Source organism: Epinephelus moara, chromosome 5 (genome assembly GCF_006386435.1).
Source record: "Epinephelus moara isolate mb chromosome 5, YSFRI_EMoa_1.0, whole genome shotgun sequence".
NCBI classification, from domain to species: Eukaryota; Metazoa; Chordata; class Actinopteri; order Perciformes; family Serranidae; genus Epinephelus; species Epinephelus moara.
The window spans coordinates 24,231,932-24,247,488 of NC_065510.1; the positions used below are offsets into that span (position 1 = coordinate 24,231,932).

The 15,557-nt window shown below is 43.5% G+C and overlaps 1 protein-coding gene across 3 annotated transcripts in view; it reads left to right on the plus strand.

Moving 5' to 3' along the window:
- Positions 1-1,890: 1,890 nt before the first annotated feature.
- The window catches only part of fat1a (FAT atypical cadherin 1a), an 87,207-nt gene continuing 73,540 nt past the window's right edge, over positions 1,891-15,557 (plus strand). The window contains exons 1-2 of one of the 3 annotated variants that reach the window (XM_050045622.1): positions 1,891-2,328; positions 5,512-8,801. In XM_050045622.1, coding sequence (XP_049901579.1) covers positions 5,540-8,801 — 3,262 coding nt within the window. In that variant the 5' untranslated portion in view covers positions 1,891-2,328; positions 5,512-5,539. Of the gene's footprint in view, positions 2,329-3,829; positions 3,967-5,511; positions 8,802-15,557 lie in introns of those variants that run through there. The other 2 variants (XM_050045624.1, XM_050045623.1) reach the window with 2 other exon arrangements.

Consider the following 15,557-nt stretch of genomic DNA (forward strand, 5'->3'; position numbering starts at 1 on the left):
GACGGCGCTCGAGTCTTTCCTTTGCAAGAAGGACGTTTTTGCTGTTGCCGGATATGGCAAGAGTCTAATCTACCAGTTAGCTCCACTGGTAGCGCCCTGGATACGTCACCCTTTCTAGATTTGGGTCTGGATTTCCAGGCTATGTCATGGCAGTCCCTTGAGGAAATATCAAAATAGTTGGGGTGTTGTTGCCGTACAGTTGCCCACGGCAGCAGATCGCTCTGTGTTCCTATTGGAACAAAGTGACAGCTGTGATGCAAAGAGTCATGGTAGACAAAGACAAATCAACATGCCAGACTTTCTGTCGGGGCGTCGTGAGGTGTCCCAGACACCAACTATGTCTATGAATCACCTCGTCTACTATGACGCACTACATGGAATAAAATGATCGGTTATTGCACATGACACTGGTTGTTCCCGATCAAAGCCGACGCTGTAGGACGGTTATAATCGGGTAGTCTGAACCCAGCAAAAGAGGAGTCAGCAGTAAACAATCAACAAATCACAAAACAGGTTTCTCAACAACTGGGAAACAACCCTAAGAGGTCCTTGAACATGCAGTCATAAATGTGCACACAAAATATTGGGGTGATTGGTCCAGTAGCATGTGAGATTCACTTTGGACAGACACACACATAGCCTACACTCATACATGCACACAAATGACCAAATGCATGATTCTCTCCAGACTTACGTCAGATGAAGTTTCTTGTAGTTGCTTTAAGGGGCTGGAGGTGCTCCCCATTGCAAACACTATACAGCCTCCCCATACATATAGGGTCTATAAGGCACCAGGACCTGACCCCCAGCAGTCAGGACTGCAAACACTTGGTGAGATCAAAGCAGAGGAACCAGCCCTGGGCATCACCTGACCTGAATTCAATTAAAGCTTTACAGGCAGATCAGAGGAGAGGCAGCGGAGAGAAGAGAAAGGCTGTTTCAGATACCTAACATCGTCTAGGACAAAAGCGGGAGCGAGATAGAGGGGAGACCAAGAGAGGAGCGAGAGATGAAACATTACACACTTGCTCTCTGACACACAAGCTCAATCTTTCTCCCTCCTCCCTTCCCTCCCTCCTTCTCTCACACACACATGCACACACACCAAACCCATAGGTCTCGTTCGTTTACTCAGCCTGTGGGCAAATGTGACTTTAATGAGCCAGTGCTGAATGGACATTAGGCAGAGATTCTCACGCTGGACTGCCGGATCCAACAGCCCCCCAATCCCCAGCCCCCCTTTCTGCTCTGGCATTTTTTGGCAGCCACTTCACAGCATGGTGTCGAGTGTGGTTGTTAACCACATGTTTTCGAGGAGCTGAATGAAGACATTTGCTTCTCTGATGCTCAAGCGCGCTCACTGATCACTAATAAAACTACACAGTGGTTTCTTAAAGGGCACAAAAAACCCCACAATCCATAACCTGAGCTGAATTGAGAAAGCCATAAACAAAATAAAAAATGCATGCGAGGTTGGGTGCTTTGATTTTTGGAGAGGATAAACAAGGCTAAACTGCAGGCAACACACACTGAGCTGTGCATGCAGGGAATGAGAGTGGCATCTGTGACGTCAGAGCTGAAGGTGTAAAATCCTGGATGCCTTCAGGGAGATCTGATACTGTCAAACTTTGGGTTTTTCCAAATGACTTTAAAGTGCTTTTGATGTAGAAAATTATCCACAAATTAAACATAGATGCATTTAGAAATGCATCAAAGCATGCAGTGCTTAAGAATAAAATATATATCAGACATACAGTTCATGTTTTGATTCGTTTATTAAACTAAGTGGCATTTATGTGCCTGGCAAATTGGCTAATAAGATTTGCAGACAGCCAAAATATAAAGGTTAAAAATCAAAGCCATCACTCTCCATCAGTCCTTCATGTGACTTCCTTTCTCCTGGCACCCTCAGCAGCTCTGTCACTTCACCATGCGGGAGGGCTGAGGGCAAGACAGCCACCACTTTGCCATTTCTTCCCTGTGTCTTTGTCCTCTTGCGCGCTCCTAATAGGGTTACGATATTTCCGATATCACCTGAAGGCAGCAACAGTATGCAACTCCACCTGAGCCGTTGTGGAGGAGAAGAGCGGAGCACATCGTAGCCTACAGCTCTACTGTACCAAGCCACCAAGTGTGATGACTGCTGTGCGCGGATCGGAACAGAGGGCTCTGCAAACTGTGAGGAGCTGAAGAAGAGAACAAGGTGGCGGATTCTCACAGACAGAAGCCTACCCTCGTGCGAGAGATGCTCGCGAAAAAATATTTACCAAAAACTGCCGGGATTTTTGTGAAGTGAAGTTTTGAGCCGGCGATCATCCAGCTGGTCTGGTGAGTACCTCTGAGTAAAAACCAGAGCACATCAGCTCGTAGAAACGGCTCTTTAAACTTTTATGCTCAACTCGAATCGTATTTTTTATGGGTGTTAAAGAAAAGTGAGTTTCTGTCTGACTTGTGCCAAATAACCAAATGCGCAAATACGCACACACAAAAGCACCCACACACGCGCGCGCGCTCACACAAGCAGCAGCAGTACAAGTTGACAAGTTGTCTAGCTGCATGCAGCACAGGCTTTCTGCAGGCGCACCAGCTGGATCACTGCAGTCCGGGCAAGAGCAGTGAGACAGCGCCATCAATCGCATAGCAGCCACACTCCTGAGTGCCTGTGGAGGGATTGGAGTGCAGCGTTTGGTCTGGGAAGCAGGCAGCATGGCTGTGTGAGGAGGGGGGTTGATGGGATCAGCGCCTTCATGGCGAGTGTACCTCCACCATCAGTCACCCTGCTTCTAATGCCAAAATACAGACCCTGGGACGCACTGCTGGACACTACACTCCTAGCCCTAAGCCAGCCCTATTAAAAGGCAATAACACGGCTAAGAATAATGACAAGGAAGATAATCTGCACAAGTGATGTTAAAACATCTAAATTGCATCCCACACGCGCGAGGAACTTTGAATCTGCACGTATTATGAGCCCATTTATCATCATCAGAGATGCCCTGAACTGCGATTTTATTTGCAAAATAGTTTTTTCCACCAGTTATTTTTTTTTTTTAAATGCTGACAACTAAATTATGATGTGAATCCACGGGTCATTCTGCAGCACAGCCAGCATAAATTATTGTCTAATTGACACAGTCTTTATAGTGTTTGTTTGCTTTCCAGCAGCTCGAGGTCACACTGAACTCACCTTGTTTTTTTTTCCACGAAAAAGCCTTGTCACGGCACATAAGTGGTTTGGGCTGCAGCTTCAAGTGGTGAATATTGGATTAAGGTTAGTCCCGTTTGGGGAGGTCGAGGTTTTGCCCTTTGTAAGAGTATCTCGCGTGTCATATGAGGACTTTGTTGTAGGTCACTTTAATTTGGCGTATAGTAATGACAGGAAGGGTTAAATGGGACTAGAATTCATAGCCTATATGGAGGAAAATGTGACACCAAAGAGTCCTAGATTACCAAATAACGTCTCACAAAAGGTCACAATGAGCATTTGAGAAAAAAAAAATCAAATACTAATCAAAGTGCCCTCATAAATGGATGTCCAGGGTTTGGAAGTTTTATGAAAGGATGCTTCTCATGAATACAATGCTACCTTTGGGGCCATAGGTGATGTGAAGTGGTTGCAACCAGATTGAGATTAACCTAATTTATTTGTGCGCATCTTTTTGCCCTTTTTAAATAATATTTGTTTAGATAAATATAATATAAGGGACAGTAGATCAAAGTATGCTGCCCTGGTCTTGGTCCTGGGTTATATCCTGCTGCCAGCCGGTAAAGTAGATCCGGACGTGCGCAGCGCGGAGAGATACCGGGCAGCTCCAGTGTGGGAGAGAAAGGGAAGCAGTGAGTGGAGAGTGCTGGTGGTAGATGGAGTAACGGAGAGGAGACAAGTCCACGTATTACCATGCCGAGATTTGGACTACATAAACTACATGCAAAACCTCCAAATATACGAGATTAATAATAGAAGAGGTACGTGAATGGTTGTTTTTATACTCTGTTGTGCTCCCGCTTCTTTTGGCGCTTAGCTTCGGCATCTGTGTAACGAGTGAAAAAGTTGAGATAGGTTAGGTCGGCTATTGTGAGCTGCGGGGCTGTGAAAGAAACCAGCCGCCGCTGCTCTCTCTGCCTCTTTGGGGGAAGTTTAGCCTCATGAAAACTACTGGTTTAGTGTCGTTTTTGATTTAAACAAATAATTATGTTGTTGGAATTCACCCTGATAGTAGTTTCTGTGTTGTTTTGCGCGGTGTTGGGAAAGTGCAGAGTGTTTTTTATCAGGCAAATCTGTGCTCAGCGCTCGGCTGCCATCGTCTCGTGAAGTGAATGGCTTTAGTTGGGGGATGGGGTTTGAAATGAAACAGTCGGAAGGCACCTAAGTTATTTTCCTTTTAAGATTTTTTATTTTTTCTTAATATAAATAGCTCATTAGTTAAAAGGTTGCAGAGAAACAGTATAGCAAATGCGAAATCTTTAAGGAATGTATTTAATCTCTTATAAAGTAGAAGTTTTGGCTGTAGTTGGAATTTTTTACAATGGTCGCCCACAAGCAGATGGTTCTTTTGTACCTGCAGGCTATAGCTTCACATTTAAGGTATTTTTAGTCAAGACTCTCTGTCACTTATTAACCCCTCAGAAAGCATTAATAACTAAACCCTGCTCAGGTCGCTTTGACACGCCAAAAGTAAATAATGTAGGTTTTTATTATACACTCCTGCAGACACAGCAGCGTCTTGCTTTTATTTGTCTTTGTACGGACTCCCACGCAGCCCGAGACGTTGTAAAGCGGCTGTAAACGAATGAATCTGCAATTTTAAAGCCGTTTCATGCACATCTCCTCAGTCTTTGGAGCTCCATGAGATGGAAAAGGATCAGCCTTTATGTTTGATTTACAGCGGCAGGGTTTCTAATTGCCGGTCTTACTGGCAGAAAAGTCCAGTATCATTGTAAGTTATTGTATTACATAGTTGTTGCAGCTTGTGCAAATGTTTAACTCCTTAGTGGGTGAGCTGAAATGTTAATTCGTATGCAGTTCTGCACAGGATTATTAAAGACAGTATTAAATGTGCAGCCCTACACTGAAAATTATTTTGCATCAACATTGAAATTGAAGATTTACATTTGTTCTTGTCGCCAGTTTTTTCTCTGAGCTCACCAATCGTCGCGTAAATTAGGTTTCTCTGATATGAAGTGCACATATTTGGCATCTGGCACCGTGCAGACGTGGGATCAGTTCAGGCTTAGATCTTGTCACCTGACCGACTGCTCTGCCTTATCTTTTTCCACATGGAGCCTATTTAGCTATTTATCAGCCCGGCCATCACTTGTCATGACATTTAGAGGAGTCTGGGAGTGTGCACAGTGAAGAAAGGAATGATTTTCAGCATTTAAACTGTCCTGATGTCCAGGATAGTAGAAAATAAGGATATGATGTTGTCATTTGCTATTTTTTGTATTTTATTAGTTGTAATTACAGTGAGTTTTTTGCACTAACCTGTTATATTTTGTTTTTTTCCCCAGGTGGTTCTGTGAAGGACACGGTACGATAATGGGGAAGCACTTGGTTTCACTGCTTGTGCTGCTCCTGCAGCTCCTCTGTGGCTGCACAGGGAACCAAAGGATGGTGAGGGCCGCCTCCATGCAATTCACCCACTCTGTTTACAACGCCACCATATACGAGAACTCTGCTGCTAAGACTTACTTAGAGAGTCACACCAAGATGGGGATCTATATCACAGACCCAGCCTGGGAGATACGGTACAAAATCATCTCTGGAGATAATGAGAACTTATTCAAAGCAGAGGACTACCTGCTGGGAGATTTCAGTTTTTTGCGAATAAGGACCAAAGGAGGCAGCACTGCCATTCTGAACCGGGAGGTGAAAGACCACTACGTGCTGACTGTTAAAGCATCAGAGAGGAACACTAACTTTGAGTGTCGCACCAGAGTTAAGGTGCAGGTACTGGACACCAATGATCTGAGGCCTCTCTTCTCGCCAACGTCCTATAGCATTTCTCTGCCGGAGAACACGGCCATACGCACGAGCGTGGCCAAGGTCACGGCGACGGATGCAGATATCGGTACGAACGGAGAGTACTACTATAGTTTCAGGGAGTGGACGGACATGTTTGCGGTTCATCCGACAAGCGGTGTAGTGACACTCACTGGCAAACTTGACTACTCCGAGACCAAGCTGTATGAGTTGGAGATCCTTGCAGTGGACAGGGGGATGAAGCTGTACGGCAGCAGTGGCTTCAGTAGCATGGCCAAACTCACAGTGAGGGTGGAGCAGGCCAATGAGAATGCACCTGTAATTACCGCCGTGACCTTGGCCCCCTCAGATGCAGACCATGATCCCACCTATGCTATTGTGACAGTGGAGGACAGTGACCAGGGACCAAATGGAGAGATCGCATCACTGAGTATTGTGGCTGGCGATCCTCTTCAGCAGTTCAAGGCTGTGAGAAGCAGCCCCGGGAGCAAGGAGTATAAGATAAAAGCAGTCAAAGATGTGGACTGGGAGAGCCAGCCTTTTGGATACAACCTCACTTTACAGGCGAAGGACAAAGGCAGCCCCCCTCAATTTTCATCTGCTAAATTGGTACATGTCACTTCTGCACAGTTCAAAGTGGGCCCTCCTATATTTGAAAAGGCCGTTTACAGAGTCAATCTGAGTGAATTTGCCCCTCTTCTTACACCTGTCACTATGGTAACAGCCGTGCCAAAGTATCCACAGCTAAAGTATGCCTTCAGACACAAATCTGACAAGAACAGGTTTACCATCAATCCAGATACTGGTTTAATCAGCACTGCAGGACCAATCAATGCTGATTTTGCGCCCCGGTTTGAGCTAGACGTGATCACCAGTGACAGAAAAGCAGCAACAAAAGTGATTGTTGATGTGATTGATGTGAATAACAACGCACCTGAGTTTCAGCAGACATCCTACAAGGCCAGTGTTGATGAGAATGTACCCATAGGGACCAGTGTGGTAACGGTTAAAGCCACTGATCTAGACAGAGGCGAGAACGGTTATGTGACCTACAGCATTACCAACATGAGCCCTCAACCATTTGTCATCGACTACTTCTCCGGTGTCATCAGTACCTCAGAGGTCCTGGATTATGAGCTCATGCCAAGGATTTATAATCTCAAAGTCAGGGCGTCAGATTGGGGATCACCTTACCGGAGAGAGGTGGAGGCCTCAGTCACCGTAACATTAAATAACCTGAATGACAATAAGCCCCTGTTTGAAAATGTAGACTGTGAAGTGACTGTGCCAAGAGATCACGGCGAGGGAGAGCAGATAACAACCGTGTCTGCCATAGATGCTGATGAGCTGCAGCTAGTGCGGTACCATATTAAAGCTGGGAATGATCTTGATCTGTTTGAACTGAACCCAAACTCTGGTGTGCTTTCACTGAAGCACACGCTGAGTGAGGGAGAGGCAGCTAAAGTGTCCTTTCACAGTTTACAAGTCATCGCAACGGACGGGGAACACGAGACTCGGCCAATGGTCATGAACATAACTGTCATCACGGCACGCAAGCCTGTCCAGTTAAAATGTGTTGAAACTGGTGTCGCTACCATGTTGGCTGAAAAACTGCTTCAGGGCAGCAAAATCCACACGCAAACTGAGCCGGATGACAACTTTATGGACTTTCACTCGGTCAATCGGTACGCTCCTCAGTTTGCGGAGTCATTCCCCAGTGTTATTGAAGTTAAAGAGGACCTGCCTGTCGGGGCACGGATCGTCCATTTAAGCGCCACAGACTCAGATAGTGGCTTTAATGGTAAACTAGTGTATGTTATTTCAGGAGGGGACACAGAGAGCCGCTTCATAGTAGATATGGAAACCGGCTGGCTTTTGGTTTATTCTCCTCTCGACAGGGAAACAACAGACCAGTACACTCTCAACATTACCGTTTATGACCTTGGCATACCGCAGAAATCCTCATCACGCCTCTTAGGTGTTAAGATCCTAGACGCCAATGATAACAGCCCTCAGTTTTTGCAAGATTCGTATTCAGTTGAAATAAGTGAGAATACACCTGTCGGCACGGAAATCATCCAGGTGGATTCGACAGACAGGGATCAAGGAAATAACGGAGTTGTCAAGTATTCAATTTTGGGAGGCACAGATCATTTTGCGATCAATGAGGAGACCGGCGTGGTGACTGTGACAAAGCCGCTGGATCGTGAGCTCCATCCAGTTTATGTCTTGAAGATCGCCGCACGTGACCAGGCAGCGAACGAGCCTCAGCTAGTGTCCACAGTGCCGCTTAAAATCACCTTGGAAGATGTGAATGATAATCCACCTAAATTTGTCCCCCCTAACTATCGCGTGAAGGTGAGAGAAGACCTTCCTATCGGTACTGTGATAATGTGGCTGGAGGCTCACGATCCCGATATCGGACCTTCCAGTCAGGTACGCTACAGCCTAATTGATAATGGAGACGGGAATTTTGAGGTAGACAAACTCAGCGGTGCTGTGCGGATCGTGCAGAATCTTGATTATGAGACCAAACAGGTGTACAACCTGACGGCAAAAGCTAAAGACAAAGGGAAGCCCATGTCCTTGTCGTCAACCTGTTTCATTGAGGTGGACGTAGTGGATGTCAACGAGAATCTCTACAGGCCTTTGTTCCGATCGTTTGTGGAAAAGGGATTTATAAAAGAGGATGCACTTGTCGGGACCTCGGTGATGACAGTATCAGCTGAAGATGAAGACAGAGACCGAGATGGAGAGATTCGATACTCCATACGAGATGGATCCGGCCTGGGGATATTTACCATCGATGAGGAAACTGGTGAGTCTCTTTTCTCTGTGTTTTTACAGAACTGTTCGAATCTTGTGTTTATTTCTGAAACAGGGATGTATCAGCTTGAAATAATTTGCATAAGGAAAGTTTTATGCAGCCAGAGTTTATTCAGTCCATGTCACTGTGTGGAACAATGAGGTAAGGGAGTCTTCCAGGAGACGAGAGAGGTTCCTGATTCCAGTCATTTTTCCTGTTTGGGAGAATTGACGGCATGAACAGATGGAGCAGCTGTCTGTCAGACCTGTGTGGACATTCCTGAGAAGTTGCTGTGTTATTTAGAAGATTCTGAGTGATTTCCCCTCCTCCTTCCTCAGTCGCTGTATAAACACACACTGTGTTTTATATTATCCATTTGGAAAACAGTCACATTTGTTGGACCTTAAGTAAAAAATACTATAAAGGGACAGTTCACCCCAAAATCAAAAGTACACATTTTACTCATAGCAGTGGTGCTAGATCATTTTGGTAAGAGCTGCTGAGTGTCGGAGATATCGACCGTAGAGATGTCTAGATGTCACTCGGTTTGTGGTGCTCAAAGTGGCAAGAAAAAAACCCATGAAAAACTCAACAACTTCTCTTTCCAGAAATCATGATGCGGTTACTCTAGATCAGTGGTTCAGCCTCATACTTGCGTTTGGCCATGTCTCAAGCTAGTTTGTTGTCTCTGTTAAGAAGCTGTTCGTTATTCACCCACTCTATAGCAGGAAACGGCACTTCAAAATAAAAGCTCTTTGCTGGAAATTCACTGTATTTAAAAAAAAAAGAAGCGAGTTTTCTACAAAGTTGATACATCAGCAAGTCACTTGCGGTCAATTCAGAATGTACCCGCGAACCACTTTTAGGCCGCGACCCACCAGTTGGAAACCACTACCCTAGATAATCCACAGACCTTATTGTAAGCAGTTTCATGTAGGAACTATTTTCTTTCTACAGAACAACACTTGCGAACTGTATCACCGCACAGAAGGAAACGTGCATCTACTGTTAGCTCACCTAGCACTACTTGGCTAGCTAACTTTACAGCTCATCTAAGGAGGACGCCATTAATGTTTATATCTATAGCCGTCACGAGCCTCCAAGAGTCAGCCACGCTTCCTTCTGTGAAGTAATATGGTGTAGTATACAAAGAAACGAGTTCCTACATGAAACTGCTCACAACAAGGTCTGTGGATAATCTTGAGTAACCGGGTCATGTTTTCTGGGAAGAAATGTTGCTTTCGAGTTTTTAAATGCATTTTTTTTTGGCACTTTGAGCACCACAAGCCGAGTGCCATATAGCTCCATTATATTGGAAAGAAGGCAGACATCTTTACAGCCAATATCTTTAACACTAAGCAACTCACACCAAAACAATCTAGATTAATAAATAGCACTACAGGTAAGAGGAAAGATATGTATATTTGAATTTGGGGTGAACTGTCCCTTTAATAGCATTTTAGAAATAAATGGGTTTTTGTAACAGCATATGAAGGCTGGATTTGCATGTGGGTTTCTTATAATGTTGCAGAAAATATGTTAATACTTGCTCAGCTGCCCAGAATGATTTTAACAGCTGACTCAAATTAGCTCAAAATAAGCAGTCTGGAATTCCAGGAGTTCCTTCCCAAAACCCAGCAATCACCTGATTTGGATGTTTTGGACTTGGCTCTCTGCCCTCCTTTTAAAACTTGGTAACCGCATTCTCGTGAGGCTTAATGTGACTTTTTTTTCTCCCCTATTTGAAATTAAATTTCTCTCTGCATGATACATATTTAATGTCTAAATGAGGCAGTGAAACTTAATGCATAATACATTGATTTCTCTTGGCACATGTAACCTCAAAGGTTCTTATCTACATAAGAAAGCTGGGAATGCAGTTTATTAGTGTGCCGCTGACTTTTACTGTTGTAGAAGTGGTTTATATTTTTAGTTTGTTAAGAATCAGATGTATGTGAATTATTCAATAAGTTGACAGGAAGTCGCCTCGGTGAACCTGTTGGGAAATACTCTCTTCTGCCTGGTAAATTTAGCATAAAGAGACAAGCCTTTATGAAGGATCTGTCCTCCAGGGCTGCGTGTCAACTTTGGTGTGCCTGTGATTGTTTCTGTGGTAGTCATTGGAATCTGATTTGTAATAAGATTTTGTGTTATGAGCAGACATGCTACAAGCTTGAACTGGTGACTGTAAATGATTTCATGCAATAATTATAAGGGCTGTTCAATGGTGTTGTTGTTCAGTGTCTTCCTGTGTATGTAGTAAACTGACTGTAATGGAAGTTGAGTTTTGCAAGTAATAGTATAGATTTAAGGTGGACTGCAGTGCTACAGTATTAGTCTTGATGGGGCCACAGGCAGGCCAGCGGCTACTCCGTGTCTAACTGAAAATCCTGTATAGGGTACAGACTAAGAGAGCTTGGTCTGATCTTGGACTTAATCCCAGAGGCCTATATTAAGTGATTATCAGAAGGTGCAATGATAGGATTGTCCTGGGTTGGGTCCTGTTATTATGGATTACATCTGGGGTCAGTAGACAACTAAATACAGCCAAGGTGGTAATGCCCCTCCTATGATTTCACTAGATGAAGGGTGTGGTTGTAAGGCTACCATATGCATTTAGAATATTTTGCTTCCAGAAGGAAAATACAAGCATGGGTACACTCCCTGCTATATATTCAGTGCTGCAGCTGCATGTTGTGAATCTTAACCAGGATGGTTTAAAATTAGAAAACAAATGAAAAAGTGGCTTGTGCCAAAATGCCAGGCGTTGCACACCTTCAGTCATGGAATTTATTTTTTAGCGTGGGAAGGAGTGAAGGAAAACTATCCAAGTATTTTGCTGTTTTTCTCGACTGTTGTAATTCTAAACTCACGCAGTTGTGTTTGTTAAGTGTACATCAGCCTGTTGCATGGTTTTATCTGTGTTGTAGTGTTTTGTTTGCTCTATCACCACAGTATAAATCACTATTCTCTGAGCCATCCCTCTTACAGTGGCATCCACAATAACCCAGTAACAACAATACTACTTTGTGGGCAACAAAGTGCTGCTGTGGAAAACACTGCACTCTGTGGTGGTTGATACAAGAAGACAGCGAGTGATTCTCCAGTAGGTCTATCTAACAAATCTGAACAAAGGTTGTATTTTAGGACAGCCAAACAGGCTCGCTACCCACTTGACTGGCGTTCCCAAACCGCACAAGGAACAAACAAGTTATTATTTTGCGAGACGTAGTGATTAAATTTAAAAGTGGTGTCTGTGATTGCTGTTTATTGAATGCCATCATGTTCTCATTTACATCAATTTCAAGTAAAAGAACCCCTTTTATGCAAGTTTCTTCTCCAGATACGGAGTCTGTCGGGCTGCTTGGGGAGCCCATGGCAACTGTTTGCCCAGGCATTCTCTGTGTTATTAAAAGCTCCGTGGTCACTGGCTCGGTGCCATCTTAATTTAAACGTACTCTTATCAAGACGCCTTTCCGGGCTCTTTCCCATGCCGTAGACCAAATTTACCATTCCTCTCTGTAATCGGAAAATTTGTAAATAGTCAAGTGATTTTTGACTGACAGGGAACAAAAAGACTCAGAGCAACAAAACTGAACTTTGCAACACTGAAAGCTTCCCAAGTTCTTATGTTTAACATGTTAACCAACTTGGAGATTCAGCTGAAACAAATCAGGATTTTGCTGTTGAATATAAGCACTGCCTTAGCTTTTAGCCCTAGTTTACTGAACCAGAAATATGTATGCAAGACGTTGGAGTCCCTTCACCGCCCACCAGTGTACTGTGTTTCTCCACCTCCTTCTCCATTTTGTGCCGGGAAGGAAGCATGCACTTTACTTGTGAGGGCTTGTATGCCAAGTGACGGGCTACAGCTTAACATGTTTGGGCCCTGGAGGTCAACCGATATGGATTTTCAAGGGCTCATGCCAATTTTGAAGAGGCAAGTGTGGCAAATGGCCGATGTAATTTCCTCTTCAGAAAGGCTTCACAGCCAGTGCTCTGAAACCATGGGAAACAGTTTTAAAAGATGCTAGCACTCTCAGGCTGGACACACACTCTCAGAGGACAGAATGGCTGCAGTGTAATCCAAAAGAGCACTGCATACTGTATGTGGGTTAGTAGGGAAGACAGTTGTGAGGATTGTATCTCTGTGCGCAAATCCCAACTATGATGTCATTCTTGCACATAAAAAAGGTCAGATCAGTGGAAACATTTAAAAGAAACAAAGATATATACAAACAGTCAACAGCTACCAATCCTACTTGAGATGGACTGGCAATAAAACAGCTCTTATCATGATGAACCTAGGCAAGTCTCCACTCCTCTAAGTATACCTGACTCACGCTCACCCTGACACACCTTCAGACATCAGGCAACAACCAACAGATGCAAAGCAAGTCAAGTTTTTTTTATTATCAATGAGTAACCGTCCTTTTATTTCTTTATGCTGGGATGACTAAGGGAGATTGTGCAAATCAAGACGCTGAGCCCTTATCGATCAAAAGCACTAGCAGACAATTGCAGAAGTACGGCTAAGTCAAAGGGAAAGGAAGAGAAACGCCTTCACAGGAGGCCTTTTTTAGGTATACAAAAACCGTTGAAGGACTCCATCTCAGGCTGCAGGATGGAGGAATGTTAGATAAAAATGTCTTGAGGATTTGAATTGAAGGACGTTGTACAGTGATGTCATGGGCTTTGCTTTTGGACAAGCGAGCCACAAGACTCAGTTAAGAATGTCTGTAGACAAACACTGCTATTAGATTAGCCCTGGCACAGTAATAGGAAATTTGTTGAATAGCAGGAGGGGTAGGGGTATGATGGGCAGTGCTTGATTTTAGACAAAGGAAGAGTAAGGGTATGCTGCCGTCAAGTTAGACATTGTAGACATTGAATTTTCGGTACGCATGAATAGGAGTGAAAGAAAATATCCATACTTTTAATTAATACTTTACATGCAAAGATTCATGACAGTGATTTATTTTCTGTTGTGATTAAACCCAGACAGCTAGATCCTTCAGTGTTGCAATCTGTCTTCAGTCATTTGACTCTTCCACAGGTAGATTCATAAAGGGGGACCCGCTAGCATTGATAGATTTCCTTAAATTAGATTTTACAAAACTGGAATATATTGCCTTGCTTACACTATCATAGCACCAGATTCTTGCTAACAGACAGCCCTGTACATAGACATTAGGTATGCAGATATACAGTCCATATCTCCAATCCTTTTGTGAATATCTGCTAAAGAAGGCCATAGGACAACCAATTTGTGCACCTCCATTTGAAAGTAAAGAGCAACTCAAGGCTGTGCTGCAGTGGAGGCGATTGTATGAAGTTAGACACAACTTTGAAAATGTATTCAAAGCAAGTTTTGTCCCAGCTTGAAGTGAAATTATCTTGTGTACAAGGTGACCATAGCAGAGAGTGTTCAGTCTAGATGAGACACAGATGCTGATTGTATAATGTATGCATCGCCCTTTCTAGTTGGATAATATATGCATTGCCCTTTCACTTGAAGCTGTTTGCAGCCTCTGCTGTAAATGCGTTCTTTGTGAAAGCAAATGAAACTGTTTGATGCATAATGACAAAGTCCTGTTAGTGTGTTTTCCATTTACATACAAAAAATCCTTCACTTCTTTTTCCCACTGTCCTTCAGTTAAACACTTTCTTGACAACAATGAGAAAATGTGTATGGTCGGGCTTTTGGCATCGAGTATAGTCTGCTAAAAGTGAGAACTGCTGTCCTCTGTCCCTTTTTTTATTCAGTGCCTATATGTCTGAGATAAAAGTGGGACTGCAAAGTGGCACATGATTCCAAATAGTCTTTGCTTGAGTGCTGTTACTGTGGAGACGGGACCAGGAATGTGCAGCTTGACAAAGTTGATTGTAGGTTGCTAAATGAAAAACACACTTTCCCCAGTTAAAAGTATGTTGTTCTCTCAGTCCATTAAATCTTTTTAAAGAAACTTAAGGCTGCCTTGTGCAGAGGATGTGCTTCATTGTGTGTTAATTCTTGTCATGCTAACACTCATGAATTAGATCTATACTCTCTTTTCCTGTTGGTGTGCTGCAGACAGTAGTTTACTCTCTTAAAGCAGTGTCTTTGACAGCGGGCCTCATTCAGAGGTCCATAATGATGTTGTGTAAACTCGCTTATTTAATTCAATAAAACACACAGCGAAGAGAGCAGTTATATTAATCAGTTTTAGTATGTTATTATTAAATTTGTAAGCCAATGCTGCTAAACAGAATCACTGCCATAAACAGCAGTGCATAGCATTATGTAGCACAAACAGAGGTGATATTTGAGAAAACATTAACATGGTCCCGACAGACACATCTACGTATCTTCACAAGGAGATCTCAGCGCTAAATTATGGCAGAGATATAAGACATACTGACATGCTTTTATCCTTTTATTCAAATTTCAGCGACTATTTCAAGCATTTACAGCCAATTTCATGCTGTCTGCTACTTGACAAGTGACAGCCCTGACCACAAATACACTCAGGTGCAGTGAAGTGGGTGTACTAAAATACATTTTCCTGTCTGTCAACCAATGATTTCTATGGCCATGTTGACTGATACTAAAATTGAAGAGGGGTTGAATTGGTGACTTTGCAATCACAATTGGTGGTATGCGTCCTAACCAACAGGCCACCACAAAGCTCCTATGTGACAAGACATTTATTTTTGCCATATCTCTGAAGGATTACAACTCAACACAACAATATGGCCGCCTATATAAAATAACTTAACTCAGTGACT